A 20,193-nucleotide genomic window follows, 5' to 3' on the forward strand; every position below is an offset into this window, starting at 1 on the left:
CAATAAAACAAACATGTCTCTCACTTAATACCTCTATCCCATATGTGTTGAAAGTCACATGCCTTTTATAAGAGTGCAATAAATTGATGTTATAGATAAACACAGTGCTTTCATCTCCGTCACCACTGTTCCAGTATAACTTGCATTCAGACGTTGTTGTCACGAGTGCCATTATGACACACCATTGGCTGACCTGTATGGCACTGTTTAAATTTTGTTGCACTTCATCTGCATTGAGAGACCAGATGTGACCTGCTTCATTTGATAATAAAAAGCTTCATCTATGAACTTGTTTTCAACATTGATTGTGTACCATCAGACTATCCGACCATCTGTGGATAATAATACTCTGTGCGGTTAATTGTGTTCATGTTTTTCACTGAAAAGAGCTGGATCCTCTCCCACTGCAGACTAATCCAACTGTCCTCTAGTTACTTAGCATAACTGAGGTTCCCAGAATAACAAAAAAATGATAGTATGTCCTGTTTTTCCTGTAATTCAACTCTGGTATGGTCTGATTTCCCATCACAACATACCATTCCCATGCAGTTTGCGAGGATATTTACAATTATTCAACTAAATTATGGGAAACCTTTACTGGGAATGTTTGGATCTTCGAATACATCATCTTAAAGCTGACAAATTGCTTGAGGTGGATAGCTATCACTATCCACAATCAACCCTCTTTCCACATTGATCTGCCTTTCACCACTGCTGAGCTGTGCCTGGCCAGTGAAAACACAGGGCACAACCACACGGAGGTAAATCCTGTAATCTAAAATTTGCCACTTTACATGAAAATCCCAAAGGCTTGTACTGTGGCTTTGCTGTTACAGCTGCAACCTTTGTCCCATAACTTGTCTGGTCTCAATGAATTGATCTTCTGACCTTTAATCATTTAATCATTGCTTTCCGTGGATAGATTTCATATGAGAGTGCAGCTGCAGCTTACAGCCTGTACAGAACTTCTATCTCAGAAATGATTGGATGTTATATTGTGGGTATGTCTAAGTATAGGTGCACACTAATACATGTAACGGGTGCTGCCCACTTGCCCAAATAACACTATCAAACACTTTATCTTGGATGTAGTCTGTGCATGAGGATAAATCTCATAGAAAGTTGTCCTGTTTTCATTTTTGACCCAGCTAATAAATAATCTAATTTGAGGAAATTAAAGTTGAAGTTGCCAGTAACACCAGAAGGCAATAGAGCATATTTCATTATTAATTTACACCATTTCATTTATTAAGGGTAATAACTAAAAAAAGTGTACTGCTAGATACATAGAGGAAGCAATACGCTTCTGATCACCCTAGTTTCTCTTAATAAATTACTATATCTCCAATACTGACCAAGATTTTAATGTCACTATCAGAGTCTCTTTAGTCTGTTTATGTACTTTTGACAGACACATGACATGTGTCACCGTGATAGAAGCGGCTTGTGTGTGCAAACAGCAGCACATGCTCTGACTCCGCCCCCTTCCTGGATTGAACCAATAGCGTGTCGATATTAACCCGGAAGTCTTCCCCAACTGAATTAAGCAGACGGGGAAACATGGCAGCTACCACCGACAGAAACTTGGACATCTTGGCGTCTATCGCTGGCATTTTGAGTGAAGAGCACTGCCCCGAGCACTTGCAGGTTTTAAAAAAATTCACGGCTGCGTTACGGGACAAGGAATACAGGTGCGGACAAAGCCATGTTATGCCTTCTTCGAAAGGAAACTGAGGCGTTAGCTTACCGGCTAAACTAGCCTGACGTGCAGTTAATACGGTCGTCGGGCGTCACTTTGCGGGTCCAATGGCTACTATTACTTGCCTGGTTCTTGTCCTCCCTGTGGTAATAAACAGAAAGATGGAAATGCATTAAGCTACCAATCCTGCAATATAGCTTTGGTCACTGTACTGACGTATTCACTTCAGCTGTGACTTGCAACTTTCGAGTTGTCATCACAGAAAAAGCACAGGTGCAACTAATTACTGGTGATGGCGCAATACGTGCAAGTGTTACAATGCAACCAGCAACATCCAATTATAACGTTATTATTACTTAGAACTGTGTTAGACCAACGAAGAAGAACTATTCCTCCTAAGTTTCACTCCCCCCACCCCTATTGGCCCCCAGACTTGGGTACCACTTCAATAAAGTAACTGTCCCTCCTGTTTCTGTTGGTCAACTTTCTGCATCCCAGGGATGCTGTGGAGGAGGAGGCGTTCTCCAGCCTCCTGAAGGTCTTGTCCCGGCTGCAGGATGAGCTTCTGGCGGTCAGCTGTGACGACCAGGACCTGCAGTCCGTTGCCCTGCAGCTGCAGTTGACTGCTGAGTGCTTCAGGGCACAGAGGAACGCCTGTGTCCAGAGTACTCGCAACCAGAGTCTGCTCAGGTAATGGGATTAGTATTCTGGACAGAGACACATATAAGGGGAGATTGCAAACTGTTTGGATGAATCAACACCTCTTTGAGACATGGGCTCAACAATAATTCTGCATTGTATGTTTATACTGTGTGTTCATGTGTGTCTTCTTTGACTAAATAAACCTGCAAGGAAACTACGAAATATACAGCAAATTCACACGGGTATATCATTATCTTTTTCCTCAAGGGAGCTTGGCTTCATTGATGTATCCCTTAAACACCTGAGCTTCTTTCAGACACATGTGGAGCGCAGAGATGGCATTTTTGAACGTAAGTCTAAACATTATTGGATTTTTATTCGGCAAAACTTTTGATACTGAACTTTAAAAAAACAATCTAATCATTCTCAATGCCCCAGCTCTTCGTTGCGGGATCCAGTTCCTCGGTAACATGTCGGTTGGAAACCAAACATGTAAAGATGAAATTTGGCAGCTGAGCTTTCCAAATCTTCTCCAGTAAGTTTTGTGTGCCACAGTTATGTTCATTGCCCACACTAAGCAACACTATTGCACTAACACTAATACTGCAATTGTTATAATTCACACTGTTTATTGAGGGGCATCCTTTTACCACATTAAGCCCTTCACTTTTTACACTAATACACATTCTGTATCAGTATTTGTATTATTATATAAATAGTAAACAGAATTTTTGTCCTTTCATTGAGTCAACCCAAACATGTGTGAACAGGCAGCTGCTCAGTGTTGATGACGAGAAGGCGGTAAACTATGCCTCTATGGTACTCCACACATGTCTGGATGAAGCCAAGGTAGAAGAACTTTCTGATCCACAGAACATCCACCTGGCACTAAAGGTGATGGAGCTCTGTAGGACGCAACCTGAACTGGACTGGACGTAAGAGTGTGTTGTGTTTCTGTTGGTGTTTGTAAAGCAATAGTTAGTTTATATGTTTTAAGAGTTAACAGTGTATGTATCATATCAATACAGTATCAACTATTATCTCTGCTTGTTGGTAACATTTTTATTTGGTATTTATTCATTTACAGGGTTATCATTGCTACCCAGTATTTCCTCAAGTCTTCAGCTCTGGTGGAGAGCATGTACTCTGGGATGTCTCACCGTGAAAGGTACTTTACTTGATATAGTGACAGGCAATACATGTCACAATAGACCTATAAACCTATTTAAATTACACAGAAACAGATTTGTATAATAAACACCACCTCATCAAATCTCTAATAAAAGACTTGTCTGATACTGCAGAATAACATGTTGTTTAAAGTTGATGAAAAGCTAATACTACCTAGTACACAGAGAGAATACTAATGTACTAAAATTAAATAGATGTTTCATGTAGATGTGTGTGTCTTTCAGAGTTACTCTTTTAGAGCTGCTCTCTGCCCAGCTACAAGAGGAGGACTCGGAGGAGTGTGGCATCCCTCCCAATGTGGCTCGCTTCGTGGCTACTTCCTTCCAGGAAGGTTGTGGGGCTGTGCTGACACTCGCTACTGGCTCCGCTTCCAGTGATGAGGTACAGATAGTAAACCTGACTGATGTATGTAAACACAGAGAAGTGCCTCATGAAGTGCCTGAAACGTGTGTAACATTTCAGAGCTTTTTGCAGTTTTAGTTTTCTGTTTTCTAACTGACAAGTCCCCACCCTAACGTTATCTCACATCCAATATCCTTTCCCCATGTGACCAACACCTTGGTTGCAATCCCCTGTAGGTCCTGCAGGAGGCACTGACAGTGATTAGCCTGCTGGACGTGCTGTGTGAGATGACCTCAGACCACAGGCAGTTCATGTTCCTCCAGGACCATCCTGACCTTCTAGTGACTACTGTTGGTAAATGAAAACATACACACACAAAACCTCCCTGATCGGATCCACAACATGAGTTTGTGAGTCCATTTTGGTCGTCTTAGTTTAAATATGTCATCTGTACAACGTGGACACGTAGATAGTGAAAGATCCAGATCTCTCAAGTCACCCACAGAAAACAAATCAACATGCATCTCTGCCTTATGTTGACAAGCAATAAAAACAAAGCAAATAAGACTGACACAAATCCCCTTTATTGGTTACTAAAAAAACACATCCTATTTACATTTATTGAAAAATGTAAAACCATAAATTGAATAATAAACTGTAACAGCTTGAATCTAAGATTGGGTTGGATTAAATGTCTTTTCTTTTACATCGAACTCTCATGTGTTGTCTTTCTTTTTGCTCTTTACGTTTTCTCTGCAGAGCTCCTGCGGCAGGTGCACGCTGTAGGGAAGGCCAGTAAGAACATTTTCAGTCCTGCTCAGAACTTCTCCTTCAGTGCAGATGCAGACCTTTCCTCCCAATCTCCTGTCACCAGCTTCAAGGCCCACCTCATCAGGCTGATAGGAAACCTCTGTTACAGCAATACCGACAACCAGAACAAGGTTTGGAATGAACAAGGTTCTGGATCAATTTTCTTTCACACTAATTTATTACAAACAAACCAAGAGCTATAAACACAAAGTAATATGGAGTAACGGGTAACTCATGTAGCTGTATAGGACAGTTGTGATTATGTTATTCTGCACCATGAGCGTCACATGGAGAAATAAAATCCCAGCGACTGACAGATCAGATCAGGGAAAACCCCTACACTTCTGTTAATGTGCAGACATGAGTGGCTATCAAATAATATTGCACATAGCATCCTTGACAGTTCACAATCAGTAGGTCAGTTAAAATAATTAAATTAATGGTCCGTTTGCTTTCACACCAGAAACAAATCGAGCCAAAGTTTGTCTGTAAGCAGAACGAGACTCTCATATATTTAGACTGCAGTTCAGTGCACAACAGAGTTCCATCAACTTAAAACAAACTGAACAAAACGTTTTTTTAACTAAACCAAAGCGATTAGGTCTGAAAGCAATCTAATAAAGTGATGGCTGACTTTTTATTTTTTTGCAAATAATTAGTCAACTTAAAATACACCAAAAACTTGTAATTGTCAACCTGCGAATGGGTTGAATAATAGATATTTGTGCAGTCATATACACACTGGACATTGACCATATTTTACTACCACTATTTACTGTAGTTCAAATGCACTGTCGGCAGGTTTTCAGTTCTTTGGTCTACAAACATGCACAAAAACAGCGCATCTGCCCTTTCACATGCTGTAAGGCTGGTGTTGAAATGCACAGTTCCCAGTTCTACAATATGCCATACTATAATTACAGTATTGATATCTGCTTCTTCAAAATGACTGACATTGTAACATTTAACCAAATGATGGTCCTCAAGAAGTTACGGTCTGGAGAGAGTAAGGGGTTTAGAAAGATGAACAGTCCCTGACCTGGGTGAGCACCCTTGATCAGTCTTAACACAATGGGGTCATCGGTCAAAGAGAGAGTAAGAGGTCTAGGAGGCCTGGTATTACTTTAGCAGACCTATCTTCACTAAATGGGCATATTTGAAAGACAGGTTCTACTAATGGGCTGCTGTGTGAAACCACACGATCTCTTGAAGACCAAGAACAACTGATGACTGAAAGTCAGTGTAATGACTGCAAGCTTATGAGTTCTTTCAACACAATTACTTGGGTTTTTGACTGAAATGTGAAACATTTCCTCCCTCGCTTTGGTGATGTTATCGGTTTCCCTCCATCGCCATCTGTCATCATCTCACTATTAACATAAAGCACAGACAGATAATAAAGCGGGTGGGGAGGAGTTGGCCTCTATCTGTCACACATTATGATTCAGTTCTACTTAATAGAAACAGATTAGTGGAATGCTTGTGGGATGGCCACCCTCAGTTGGCCTCTCCAAATTATTTATGGTTGCTGATCTGTGGTCTGTCATTGGTCTGGAATCACCCCATATCTGTTTTCAGTAAGGTCTCTTCCAGTAAACCAAATGTCATTCTGTTCACCTTTGGGAGAGATTGTAATTTAAGATGCATGCAAAGCGTTTTACGGCATGCACCGGACAGAAGTCGGGGCCCAGTCGCTTGTTATTCATCTCTTTATGGGTTTGGACATAATATAAGCAACTTCAGACAATCATTTTGAAGAGTGGAAAATCAGACCTGGTTGCTTGTAATGGTCAGCGACTTTGTTTCCTTGACAGTTTAAATGACATTTCTGAAACTCAGCACTTTGTCTCGTTCTGGAGCTCCCACCAGTGTGTTTGGAGGCTAACCACAACGGCAATTCAACAGCAAGGAAAAGGCAACAGCAAGCACAGACAACAATTAAGCCTATAGAATCCGACACATGATACAAAGCAGAGCACCCTGTTGTGACGGCCTTAGACTAGCCCATAACCACACTGCTGCTTTTCATGGATGTGAGGCTCTGCTAAGGACAGGCACACTTATTTTCTCTGCTACTATGCTTGTTTTTCACTTCATAGAAATCTTGGACATCAGAGTTGCTTAGCTGAAAAAAATAACTATTGGTGAAATCAAATCAATAGGTAATAAATTACCTATTGATTTGATAATGCTATGAGGGGCTGTCAAACCCCACATTCTGTTTTTTCATCTATGTCATTTCTGGTTTTGTATCTTTTTTTAATAGTGTAATACAATCACAGCAAATAGTATATACAGATAGTATTGAAATGATTTATTATTGAGCTATGCAAATTGTCCGCAAAAAGCATTGTTACAGAACTGGTATTAAATTGTGAAAACTATTTGAAGGATGTTCATTGATGCCAAACATTGAAATTGAATGTGTCCTCAGGTGAGAGACCTGGAAGGCATCCCCCTCATCCTGGACAACTGCAACATGGACAGCAACAACCCATGTATCCTTTGTGTTAACACAAGTTGATGGTCTGGAAATGGTGACCCATCTGTGTTTATGTACATATATTTCAAGTTTATTATCTAAATCATGTTCCATACTTATGTCCAGAAGTTACTTTAGTCCTTGTGTATCTTATCCTGTCACTTTAAGAATTGAATTTGGCACGCTTGCAGGCTGGTGGGTTTGCAACCAAACATAAGTGTTGTATTAAAGCTTTGATTACAACAGTCTGTCACAGAGCAGTCACCAGCTCAATAGATCTCTGCCAGCAACTGGTTAACAGCATTAACTGATTGACTGCATTCATTACTGAAGCTTGTAAATGCTACTATTTGTTTCGAGGAGCAATCATGTCAAGTCTGTCACTGAATCAGAAACTTAAGTCGGTCTATGGTAACCATTAAGACTTTATTTGTGCTTTTTGTGGATTTTGCTTTTGTGCATTTTTATGGGTTTCTAAAATGTCTCCAGTGTCCCTTTACATACACGAGGGAGGCAAGTGGCCGTCTGATACAATACAACTACATCACTAGCAGCACGGACATATTGTCACAGTAAGCTTCACAAAGATAGAATTTATTAATTTTCTTTTCTTCAAGGTTGTTTGTATTGGTTTGCATGAGATTGTACTGGTCTATCTAACACAGTGATACTTCTGTGCTGTAACTTGGTGGTCCACACTGAAGCAAAGGGAGTGTGTATATAATCTGCTGTTAGTGCCCTTTTCCACAACAGTTTGACAGGCTTTGAGATGACAACAAGCCAAATTCTGTTTTACTGAGTCGCTCTCATCTCCAGCTCCTGCTGGACATCCTGCTACTAGTTGGTATTAGCTGGCTGAAGCTAGGGCATCGTGCCAGACTGTCATTTAACCACGGCAATAGTTTGAGCCCATCCTTTGTCCCTGTGCCCCTCTCCCACTTCCACACATACACGCACATGCAATCCACTTCGTCCACCTTTTTTATTTAGGTGTCAGCATTTGTTTCTGTTCAGAAAAAGACTGTCAAAGAAAAAACAATGTTTATAGATTTATGCGGGAAACTTGAGAGGGCTGAGCTGAGAATGTTTTGTATCACAAAACTTAACTCTTTTGTTTGTTGGCGTTGTCTGCGTACTTGGCGACCCACGGCGAATACCAGGCACTTATGAGTTTGAGTTTGGCCTGTGTTGCATGTTACATTGTTAACCTCTTCACCATTCTACCTTTTATACATCTACCTTTCTTTTCACGTCTGCATTTATTTCTGCAATTGGTTCTGTAAATGCATCTGCTTGCTCATTAACTATTAATGTATTTGAGATGTTATATTTTTTTGTCATGTACCAATATCTACGATTGGGACATAAGAAACCAATTCATGAGTGTTATGAAATTAGGCTATTTTAGTGTGTTTTTAACACTACTTGTTAATTTTTCACATTGATGTTTTCCTCATTTAGAAAACTAGCTCATGAACATGCTTTAAGAAAATGCAAAAAAATACCAGAACAAACTAAAGTGTTTGATTCTGTACGTCAACTGCTGACGTTGCGGTCCTTAACCAGGGACCTCTAGTTATCAGCCAGTGGGCCATCTTCACCATCAGGAACCTCCTAGAACACAACACGCAGAACCAGGAGCAGGTCGCCGTCCTGGAACGCCGTGGCACCGCCGACTACTCGGCACTCAGGGAGTTGGGTTTCCTGGTGGAGGAGCGAGATGGAAGCTTGCTGCTCAAAACTGTGAGGAAAGACTCTTGAAGGCCTTAGATGAGCAGCCAGGAGCGAGGAGGCCCTCAACCCACAAGCAGGTTTCCATGTGAAGTATTTGTTTAGAAAGGAATACAGTACAGTACTCTTGTTATGCTACAAGCCTCATTAATGTTACCTAATACTTGAGCTTCATATGCGGGTGAATTACCTCTCCACTACTAAACACAATAATGTTGTGCCTGTCCAGAATAACTGATGGCCACACTGCCTTTAGTTTCAGAAGAACAACGCTTTAGAATTTAATTTCATCAGGGAAGTATGCATACATGACTTTACTACCTTAGCGATGCCTCCACTCATGCCCAGATGGGTTTTGAGGTATTCTGGATACACAAAAGGCCCATGGGGTCCCCCTGGTGTAAAAGCAGAGGTCAAGACATCAGGAGCTCTTGTTTTGTCTTGACCAGAGTCTGGGAAGTGAAGAGTTTGGGAGAGGCGAGCACATGCTGGTTCCTTTGGCCGGGCTGATGCTTTGTGGTTTAATCCAAAGACAAAGAGCACCACAGTGTCCGGACTTTTCACTTCTCACAGACACTGATGTTACCAGCAGGGGTTGGGGTTTAATCCCAGGCCCATAGTGACTTCTGCAGTAACCGCAAAAACAGAGAATGACCAAAACATGATGTAATCAACCCCCTCACTGCCTTAGCTACTTAAATAGTGGTTTCGTTGCCAGAGGAACATTCCAACGCTTAAAACTATTTCTCTAAACAGGCATGACATTAATAGTATAATCTTAAAACATCTGCGTGCAAAATGCAATACTGATAATAAATAAAGCTATGCATGTTTTGTAATTTAAGAACTGCTCCATATACAACATGAGCTTGTCACTGTATCTCTGCTTCTTGTATTAAGGCTATAACGGTAATGAGTTTTATACTCAAACATAGTGTCGTTAATTTAATTGTATTCCTCATCATCTTATTCTTAATCATCTATTTCCATCCTATTCCATAGTACTAGATACATAAGGGCTGATGGCATGCATCATAGATCATTAACCATCTTTAGACTCACAACTTTGAGTTTGTTTTACTTCTTCAACTGCTTCTCTTTGCTTTGAGCTCGCTGTATTCAAGTTTTACCAGACTCCATAGACTTTCTTATTTGTAGTGAATACTGTACTTCTTATCTAGCGGTAGCTGTGTTTGTGTGTGTGCTTCTTCTTTTGATAAGATATCGTGATAGTGTTTCCGTAGCCAATGGATGAGATCATACTTATAGTGTACGTCCAAAGAGTGAGTGAGTCAGTGAGTGAATTAATGAATGAATGAGTGAGTGATTGTATCGGACCAGAGCCATTAGTTTGCAGAATGACATCGCTCCCTGCTCCTCCCGTTGCTGGATAAGCTGAACAGTCCTGACACCTCAACAATGCAGCGCTTTACTGGCCTGCTCACACCCTGCTCCACCCTGTTTGCTCTGCCTCTGATTTTTAATGACAAAATGTATTGAAACAATCGGCTGGACTCTCCCCTCAATCCGTCGGCATAGTGAAGGGAGCTTATGCGGTTCCGGTCCCCAGGATTTCAGACAGCTAACAAAACAGCTGTTACTTGCGCTCGACTGGCTGGCTGCAATGCTTTTCAGCCCCACAGGAAAGAGGCTGTGCGAGTCAGCCGGGCTGAATGAGGTGGCATGGCCGCCTGTTCACCTCCGAACACATTAGTACACATCAGTCAAGGCCAGAAGTTCTTGTGTTTCCCATATCAGCGTTTTATACCGCAGGCCTCTACTATATTGTATTGGCGCCTTCTGGTTTGATATTCGTCTGAAGCGAAAAACACTTTGTCAGGGTGTTAAGTATTATTGATGCTTGGGTCAAACAATATGTTTATATAATGCTTAATAAAGTATTGTGTGTGTGTGTGTGACAAACAGATTTTTTTGGGAATGTTTTTTTTCTTTTCGTTATATAAAACTCAAGAAGCAATAAAAGGATGCTGAAATTTTATTGGTAAAAAAAGAAAAAAATACAACTGTCCGAAGTTTGTAAGTGATGCAGACTTTGCTTTTTCCACAGAACAAATAAACCTAAACAAGCTGAATCTGAAGTCACAACTCTGCTTTTAGGAAGCGATGAGTTGTTGCTAGTTACTGAAACACAGAAATCTCTTCGTTCTAAAGATGCACAACTAGTTGATAATGTATTATCTACTCGCAATTCTATGCATTTACTCAGATACTCAACAGCGGTTTCCACAAAATATCCTGGACTTTCCAACACTTGATGAGTCACTCAGCTTTTATGAGCTACGTTGAATTGTGAAGGATCGTATCGAGATGGACAATCTGTGGAGTATTTACAATTTAGCAACTTTGATCAAAAACATGAAATCCCAAATAAGTTATAGCTCTCAAATCTGAATACAATGACATTAGAAAACACTTGTAAATAGTGACTTTCTGTTCCATCTATAAATGACTTAAAGTGCCACGTTCCTCATATAAAAATAAACTCTTCAAATTGTTTTGTAAGTTATATAAAGCCTAAATAAACATTTCTGAATACATTAAGGGTGCGTTCCAAAAATAGCTTTGAGGCCTTTGATCCTCTCATACCCCCTTCTGTGTGGTTGGGGCACATGCCGTCCACCGGCCCGGCCTAAACCGCACTGGAAGGCCTTGTGTAAGCAGAGGCCATCATGTGGAATTCCACGTCTCTGCCGTTCATGGGAATGTTGGATGTATCTGAACCTGATTGCACCTCTATGGCGTTCCAACGAGGCTTACATGCTTTTCTCAGAAGTCAAGAGAGGCCTCCGAAAACAAAACAATGAACACGGTCGGGATGGATTGTGCCGCTCAAACTGACAAGTTGGATGCTTAAAATAGTTTGGGAGTATTTTCTGCCTCTTTGGCTCTTGGCGTAACAAAGGGGTCTGAGGGGAATGTGTCCATGAGAGAGATGTCAGCACAGCGCACAACGTACTGATGTTCCATGAAAAACAGAAAGAGATGTGACTGTGAGCGCCAAAGGAAAAAAGCTAATCTTTAGCAACATACGTCACAGACAACTGAAAATTAATAAAAAGGAATTGGCAGAGAGTTACTTTAGTGGCTGTAAATGTGAATCTAAAATCAGTTAGTCCCAGCTTGAAGTCTTTCAGTAGCAATTTAAGATCATAAAAGAGATGGGAAATGTTAAACAGCAATTACGTTTGTTATCCATCCTATCAGACTAAGTTTGAAAGCTATTTGTTTTACATAAATAATTTGTGTTTTATCTTCAGTGTTCAAACAGAATACAGTGTGAGCGTACAGTTAAAAGTATTCCACTGCCATCTTTCAATTTTCCGTCTTCTGTCGCGGCCGTCTGAAGCGCTTTGCTGCTGTAGCATTTCCAACTGGCGTGTTACGAAAGTCTTCTCAAGATCCAACAATAGTCCTTGTTGGTTTTTCCTCTCGTGTGAGACATCGGCGACCTACATCTTTGCAAGATGTTTTCTTCCAAATATTGATTCGCTGGAGGCAAAAAGAGAAAATCCTCTCAACTGCAACGCGTTTGCATCATGTCACAGTTTAGTATACCAGCGCGCAAAGGAAGTGTTTTTTCAGTCCTCTCTAACCCTCAAGTCTGTTTTTTTTTCTTCTCTGTTTAACAAATTCCAAAATAGGATGTAAAAATGTGCAAATTGTTGAATAAATACTTCCAAGTCCTTCATTTCATTTCCCACTTTGCCATAACCCTCTTACCTTCAACCATTGTCCATTTCCACCAGCCTCTCCCTTGCTCCCGGTGCCCGACTTCCTCGTTCCCCCTACTTGCATGTGAAGACTTCCGATTTCTCACTGCACGTGTTGCACTTGACGAAACAACACCAGTGGAACTTGCAGTTGCACTGCCAGATGCGCGTGTAGTGGTGCGTGTCGTAACCGCGGCCGCAGCACATCAAATTACAACCGTCTGTGTGGCTCGAGGTGCCGTTGCACAGTCTCCCCCGCGTTCCCGTGCTTCCTGTGGCCGTGTCCTCCTCACAGTAGTTGGGCGAACGCTCCAGGTACACCAGGTCCGTGTCCGTGGGCTTCTGGTAGCCCCGGGCCTCCTTGAGTCGTAGGAAGGAGGGCTGGCGGAGGCGCGAGGCCCGGACCGGCTCCACTTGAACTGCTCCACTGTAGCGGTCCTTCAGCAGGTAACCAATCTCTCTGAACTTTGGCAGGGTGATCCAGCAGGTCTTAGTGGTGCAGGAACCAGACACGCCGTGACACTTACACTCCAGCTTCATCCTCTCCTCCAGGATCTGATCACACAGAGAGTGGAAATTAGGTCTGTATAATTTTTAAAGAGATGGTTAAGAGCGGAAAATATATTCTATGCGGTTAATACATAAATGGTAATTTTACACACGTCCATAGCTTGACTTTGAAATGGTTAATAGCCATCGCATGGCCTTCACATCCGTCTCCTTTGGTGAGCCGGGCTTTCTGCGGACACTTCAGCTTTCAGCACTCCAACCAGTATGCCAAATTTATGTCAAAAAACCTGGGGAAAATAACTCATAGGCCAAAACTGTAGTCTCTAATTAACTTTACCTTTCTTCAGACCACATAATGGCGTGACAGCCCGAGAGAAGTGACCAGAGCTGTTGTGCAACCATACACGTATAGAATTACATCGCGGTTTGAGCCAGATTTATATTATAATACCAGACAAATATTTTAGATGACAAAATTGACAGGTGACTGTTTGCCCTCGTGACTGAGCTTGATGTTAATGTGAAAAAGATTACCTTCACATTTCTCATTATAGGACGGTATGATTATCGAGTCATTAGAACGCTGAGTAACTTGTTTGTCAGATCAGTGACTTCCCCTTCGTGGAGCTCGCATTCTGGGGGTCATTTGTCCTCTGACCTTGGCAGCATTAGTGAGCGGAAGCACCAGAGAACGGGGGAGAGAGATGCAATAATATCCTCTATCCTCACTTAATGCGGAGTAATTCAGTGAATGGACTGTAAGGCTGTGGCACAACTCCATTTTGGCAGCTACAACGGACACGTTTTGCACTTTGCACACATACACACTCTCACTAGTGCACAGGAGCTGAGTTAAATCACTTATGCATTGAGTTTAGGGCTGATATAATTATAGTTAATTATGCCAATACACAACAGATAACTTAATGTCGTGTTTCAGAATCCGGCATTGCCTTCTGTCTACATATCTGACACATATTTAACTGGAATATGGTGTCATATGATGTTTTCATCAGTGAACCCCAAACATAGATTAGATGGATTATAGTTTGTTTCCTCCTCAGTACCTTTCGCCCTGCCTCATTGTTGTGCAGGTTCATCAGCCGACGGGCGTTTTTCTTGATCTCACGGGCGTCTACAAAGCGGCGCGAGAACTCCACGCCGTACTTGACGTCGGCCGAGCAGCCGCCCCACTTCCAGCCCTCCTCTTGGTCGTGGTAGCCCTGCTTCTCGCGGTCGCAGCCGCACTGGCTGAGGTTGCCCTGGCTGCAGGCCGTGGTCACTGCGTGGGCAACTCCGGCTGCAGTGACGGCGTAAGTGAATGCTGCCTCCCTGCTGCCTGAAGAGAAACAAGCAGAATCTGAGTGAATATGGAAAGAAGAAGAAGTACTCTCAGCAAGCAAACTACAAGTACTTTGATTTGAGTCGGCTTTCCGTGTACTTCTTTGTAGTAATGCTACAATCAGTGCTTGCAGTACTTTACCTAGAATGGCAAAAGTTGCATGCCCATACAGTTGTGGCACCAGCAGGAGGATTCAGGTTTGTCTGACCTTCCTCCTTTATAAAAGAATATTAAATTAAAGGAACACGGCACCAATTTTACACATGAATTTCATCGTACTTGTTATGAGAAGTACTACTCGGTCCATGAACACATTTGTATATTGTCTTCTGTGAAATAACCCTGATGATGTCATCAGGGTTATTTCAACTTGAACTTGAACTGAATCGATGAAGGTGTAAATCTTCCATCCGAACATTTGGGAGGTGTAGAGAGAAGCCCGTTTCAAACCAAGACGTGGCCCATATAAAAAGTTATAAAGAGTTCAAGGATATTTTAGCCTTAAATGCCGTGCTTAATGTTTCATGAAGGCCATTCCAATATCATAGTTCGTGACAATCCAAAAATATATGGAAATAATTTGCCTTTCTTGTCGCCAATGCATCAAATTCATATTCTTGTATTTTTTTCTGGTGTGGTGTTTTTTAAATATATTCAAATATTTTTCTAGCAGACTTTTTTTCTAGGATCATAGAAACCTTCTCTCACAGCCTCATTCCTGCTTCTGTTTGTTTTACACGGTGTTTACATTTTTTGCATAAAACAGAGCTTTCTACAATCGAGAGATGTAATTATTTGGCATTGAATGAATGGCAAATCAAATCTCATGTCACTGTATCAGAACAGTAATCCGAACAGTGAAGACAACAAAAGTGACATCTACTGGTTGACTAGAGGAGCTTTTTCTTCTTCTGGTTCGGCCCCTTATAGCATTGCTGTCTTAATGTTATTCATCAATGGAATTTCTCACGCGGCTTACATGTCATTCTGTGCCTGTCTTCAGTGGTCCACATTATTATAGCAAATGATACTCGCTGTGTTGCATGTTGAAATAATCTGTGGCCGGGCTTGACTGAGATGTGCCCCTCCATTTCTGAGCTTTTGTGTGTCACCATTTGAACTTCAGAATAAACACATTTATATTTATTGCATGGCGGGGGAAATTAATTCATTGGCAAAACAAGTGGGTATAGGATATCCTCCCTCTCCAATCAGGATAATGCTGGGCCTCCGCTCCTCCGAACAGCCCAGAGTATTAATGCATGGTGTCTCTGGTAGAGGCGATTCTAATGGCTCCCTTCCAACCTGACAAACTCACTTGCAGAAACCATCGCGCCTGCGGTTCCCCTGGTCCATAACTCATAACAAACCCTGAAGTCTTCTCTCATCAGGCTAGATCCGCGACCCATTCAGATATATTGTATGGTGAGCATTTCTCAAGGCATCAGCCGCATGCGATAGCCAAACAGCCATCTCCTCGCACTGTGATTTGTTTTGATTGTACGGCAGTGCATGCTGGGCTCCATTGTTGCCATCCAGCTGCTGGAGCTGACTTCATTTAGTGGTTAGCACGAAATCTCTCTGCTCTTTCTCAATGCTAGATGAGTTCACAGGCCCGGCAGGTCCATCAAATGGAGTGGTGGATGGTACGTTAGTGACACGAGAGGCGGGGACGGCTCCGGGTTGCAATGGATACGGAGATGGCGAAGGGAAAACCAATCTCACTCCATGGAGATGAAAGGAAATCAGCTTTTATGGGTTTGTAAAATAATTAACAGTTTTTAATTATATTTTATACAGATGTAATAGGATTTAATCTTCCACAAAGTACTTATTTGGTTGGAGTGTCTGCGAGGAGAGCACATGAGGGCCTATAAGCTGGGTCCAAAGCGTCTCTCCGAACTCGTTTACGCACCACAAGAGAAAAGAGACATTTCCTCTGACAAAAGAAATAAAGGGATCCAGACGTCTGTCTGCCTGTGTCCCATGTAGAAGAAAGTGATTGCTCCCAGGGCTGCTAGATTAAACATGGATCCAAACCCACAGCAGGACCGCAACAAAACATTTCGGACTGAAATACAATTTATATAAGAGGTTCACATTAGGAGCAGGAACAGGCTTCTGTGAGAAATAAAACTGGGAGGAATGTTGACTATAAGCAGGGAGATGTGTTGGCTTGTGTGTTTATAGATTGAGTAGGTTTGATGTATGAATGCTTGCAGGAGATGGCACACCCAGATAGGCGTTAGACCCTGCTTTATAAGGTAGTCTTCACATTCCATTTAGGACTGCTTCGCTGTGACAATATGTGTTGCAAGCACAGTGATGTCACACACATGAGCTACAGATTTAATGTCCTTCAGGGACACTTGCAAGGACTTTGAATTGCGGGTTTTTGTGTTTAGAGTTTTGAGAGGCAGAAAATGTATTGCGGTCGCTACATGTGGTATTCCAAACAGAAATGCTTTTGTCAAAGCTTCATCGCCCATCTTTAAGGCTTTCGTGCCACTTAGTTGAGCTGTGCTGCAGCTTTTTCTAATGCCACTGAGAACACGTCCAGGGCTGAACCTTGCTCATCCACACACACACGTAGCACAGTCTGGTTTGCTTCTACGGAAAAGAAAACACGACCACACGGCTCAGTTGTGGTTTGGTTTGGCCAATCAACATATAGCTAACATTAATATTCAGTCAGTCCACACTCATGCCTCGAAGCGGAGATTTGCTGCGTCTAGAGTGACTGTTGTGAAAACAGTGCAGGGATTTATTTTAGCTGGAGTGTAACATAGGTAAAACCAGTTTTGCCCCTGGGGTTTAAAGCGCCGACCTTGAACCTTAGTCTCCTTAGAAAGTTGTCCAGGCAAGGACGTTAAAATCTCTAATAACAGCAGAGAAATGTCCAAAAACCTTCTGAGCAAACGTTCTCCCCCCACACTCAGCCTCCTTTGCCATTGACTACATTGAGAAAGACACGTTTAAAACAACGTAAAGAAGCTGCGTTTCAAACAGACTGACCTACTCTCAGCTCTTGTCCAAAGACAGTCCTCTGTCCCAGGGCCGAGCAGTTCCACCGGCCGTAGCGGAACTGGTACTGACACTCGTTGATGCCCAGCTGGGCGCCCTCGCCGATGATGATGATGGCGTCGGGCCGACTCTGACAGAGGGCTCTCTGACGGGGGGCCAGTCCCGGTATCTTGTTGCAGATGATGTTGGCACCTAGAGCCACCACAGAGGACAGCGCCCTGGAGCCGGAGAGAAACGGGGATTAATGAGAAGGGAAATTGAGAGACGGAGAAACAGAACTATACCTGAAAACATACGCGGCATATTGTTTGCATTCTGGGCCCTGAATTCAAACCGGTTGAACATTCAAACATGGTTGAACATGACTTTTTGGGACAAGATTTATGAGATTTGTTTCCAATAAGCAGTATGTTTTTTTTCCTTCCTTTTCTAAAGTTTTTATTACAGTTGCCAGTCTACAAATCGTAAAGACAAAACCAAATAATCAAGATAGGAGCAGTCTCTGTATAATCTAATGGACCTTCATAAAGACATGAAAGAGAACAATAGTTAATTTGGGTCCAAATCCACTTCATTTCTGTCTGCCTCTCTCTTTCTCTCCGTGTAACAGAAAACATGAACCACCACAGCTATTTTTAAGTTTCAGGGCCTGCCCTTGTTATGAATGAGAGGCATGTATGGTGCAGCAATCATTCTCTTTGTGAGGGCCTGGGTCTTTTAATGCCATAAGAAAGAGCTCATTCCATAGGCCCGCGCCTATAGGCAGAGCATGAAGTAGTCCAATATCTCTCTTTTCCATATGCTGCTTTCCAATTATGGCTCTTGTCTGACGAGGTGCTCCTACGACAAAGTCATTCTGATGTAATGTGTAAATCCATAAGAGCAGGTTATCTCATCAGCCGCGTGCACATGTACGAATCAGGTGGATTAAACATTGGCTTCATTCAGTCAAGTCATCATTGACTCTTAATAACGAGTCGATTTATGACAAAATGTCTGAATGAAAATGACATAACTGCTCATGTTATGAGGGGGAAATACGTGGTAGCCTGTGATTCCATTGTGGAATTACAGACACAATGTTTTCTAAATTTCGGTTGACTGAACATACCACGTTTTTTCCCATTTCTATAACAATCTCTCTGCAATGGCTGAACAACATTTAGCAACATCAAAAAGTGATTTTAACAAAACACCTGCAACAACTAGCTAATGCTCTCCAGGTGCGATCGAATTTCCCCGTGCGTAAATTGGCCATTTTGCGCGTAAGGCGCAACTACTTGCGAGCAAACTTATACGTGTGTTTGGAAGGTAACGAAGTGCATTGATAAGAAAACCTACAGGTAGCTACCGCTGCTGAGGATGAGGAAGATCTGCGGGTAGTAGACGGACAGCAGCGCACTGCGGGACGAGATGATGAGCATGGTTGCGCATTGAACACAACTGGTTCTGCTCGCTCGCGGTTTGAAAATGAAAGAGAAAAAAAAGTAGAAAGTTGTATCCTTATTTATTTGCTGTCCAAAAGTTGAACTCGTAGGGAGCGTCGTCTCTTCTGTCCGCTGTTGGAGAGGTGGCCGTCTTCAGCTAGTGGAGCCGTGGCGCGCTGCGGCAGCTCCAAGCTCCGCTGTCCATGTGCTGGAGATGAGAGGCTGCATCCCACGGCCGAAGTGCGCTCTGCCACCTGGACCGATAGAGGACTGGGTTGGAGAGAGAGAGAGAGAGAGAGAGAGAGAGAGAGAGAGAGAGAGACAGAGTGAGGGGTGGTGGGGGGCCAGATTGAGTTCCGGATGTTGTATACGAGCTGCTCACGTCTCCAAAAGTGAGACTATTGTGACTTTGGAAGGGCGCGTGACACAGTGGCTTCTCCCGGTGCACCAACCCCCGGGATGAGTCTGCACCCCGCATCCCAGCGTATCCCCCACCCCCAACACACCTCCTCTCTCTCTCTCTCTCTCTCTCTCTCTCTCTCTCTCTCTCTCTCTCTCTCTCTCTCTCTCTCTCTCTCTCTATCTCTGAACCTCTTTCTCACCAGGTGACCCTCTCTCTGGGTGCAATCATTCCACCATGCCACCCAAAATGAATCTTGAATGCATTTTACGTGTGAAATTAGGTTTCTGTAACGATAAAAAGCGCTACTGTTTTCTGTTATATTGCCAACCATCATAAATTCACGTCTTCATCCTTATCTCTGAACAAGAGATGGCATTTTCCCAAATAACCCCACAGGACTTATCGCATCATGTCTTACACAGCTCCTGGTTGTTTTCTTTTTTTATATATGTATTAAAGAAACATGGAATCATGTTTTACCTTGACCATGATGTTACCAAATAGTGTGTTTATGTTGGAAAGTGGGTCAAAGAGGACGGGAAAGGACAACTAAGTTGAAACCTTCATTCGATTAAAAACAGTATTCAGCAACTATTTGAAATATTGTGAATGTTTGTGATCGTTTGATGCTTTTCTTTGTCTCGTATGATAGGGAACTAAACATATATGTGGACTGCTGGACTTTGGGAATGTAGAATGTGTATGTGGAGACTTTTTCTGACATTTATTAGGCAAAACAATTAATTGATGAACCGAGAAAATAGTTACCAAAGAAGGATGATAATAATAACTGTGGGTAGAAGCCTGTGTGGATGGATAAACTGGTATGACATGCATCACCTGGTATGCATTATAAATC

The 20,193-nt window shown here is 42.4% G+C and overlaps 2 protein-coding genes across 2 annotated transcripts; one reads left to right on the top strand and one right to left on the bottom strand.

Moving 5' to 3' along the window:
- Positions 1–1,560: 1,560 nt before the first annotated feature.
- atxn10 (ataxin 10) lies at positions 1,561–10,822 on the top strand (the record flags this gene model as incomplete). The annotated part of the gene is made up of 11 exons (XM_079235777.1): positions 1,561–1,691; positions 2,198–2,389; positions 2,609–2,691; positions 2,780–2,876; positions 3,112–3,276; positions 3,429–3,509; positions 3,757–3,913; positions 4,111–4,228; positions 4,634–4,815; positions 7,119–7,182; positions 8,743–10,822. 11 exons carry the CDS (start codon positions 1,561–1,563, stop codon positions 8,925–8,927), a joined length of 1,455 nt encoding a protein of 484 aa, XP_079091903.1. The 3' UTR covers positions 8,928–10,822.
- Positions 10,823–12,703: 1,881 nt separating this feature from the next.
- On the bottom strand, positions 12,704–19,136 carry wnt7ba (wingless-type MMTV integration site family, member 7Ba; the record flags this gene model as incomplete). Its single annotated transcript, XM_079235804.1, is given in 6 exon segments — positions 12,704–13,183; positions 14,206–14,473; positions 17,492–17,722; positions 18,846–19,072; positions 19,074–19,088; positions 19,092–19,136. Coding segments are annotated over 6 exon segments (1,266 nt in total).
- Positions 19,137–20,193: the final 1,057 nt, after the last annotated feature.

The sequence above is a fragment of the Taurulus bubalis genome, assembly GCF_910589615.1.
Source record: "Taurulus bubalis genome assembly, chromosome: 20".
NCBI lineage: Eukaryota > Metazoa > Chordata > Actinopteri > Perciformes > Cottidae > Taurulus > Taurulus bubalis.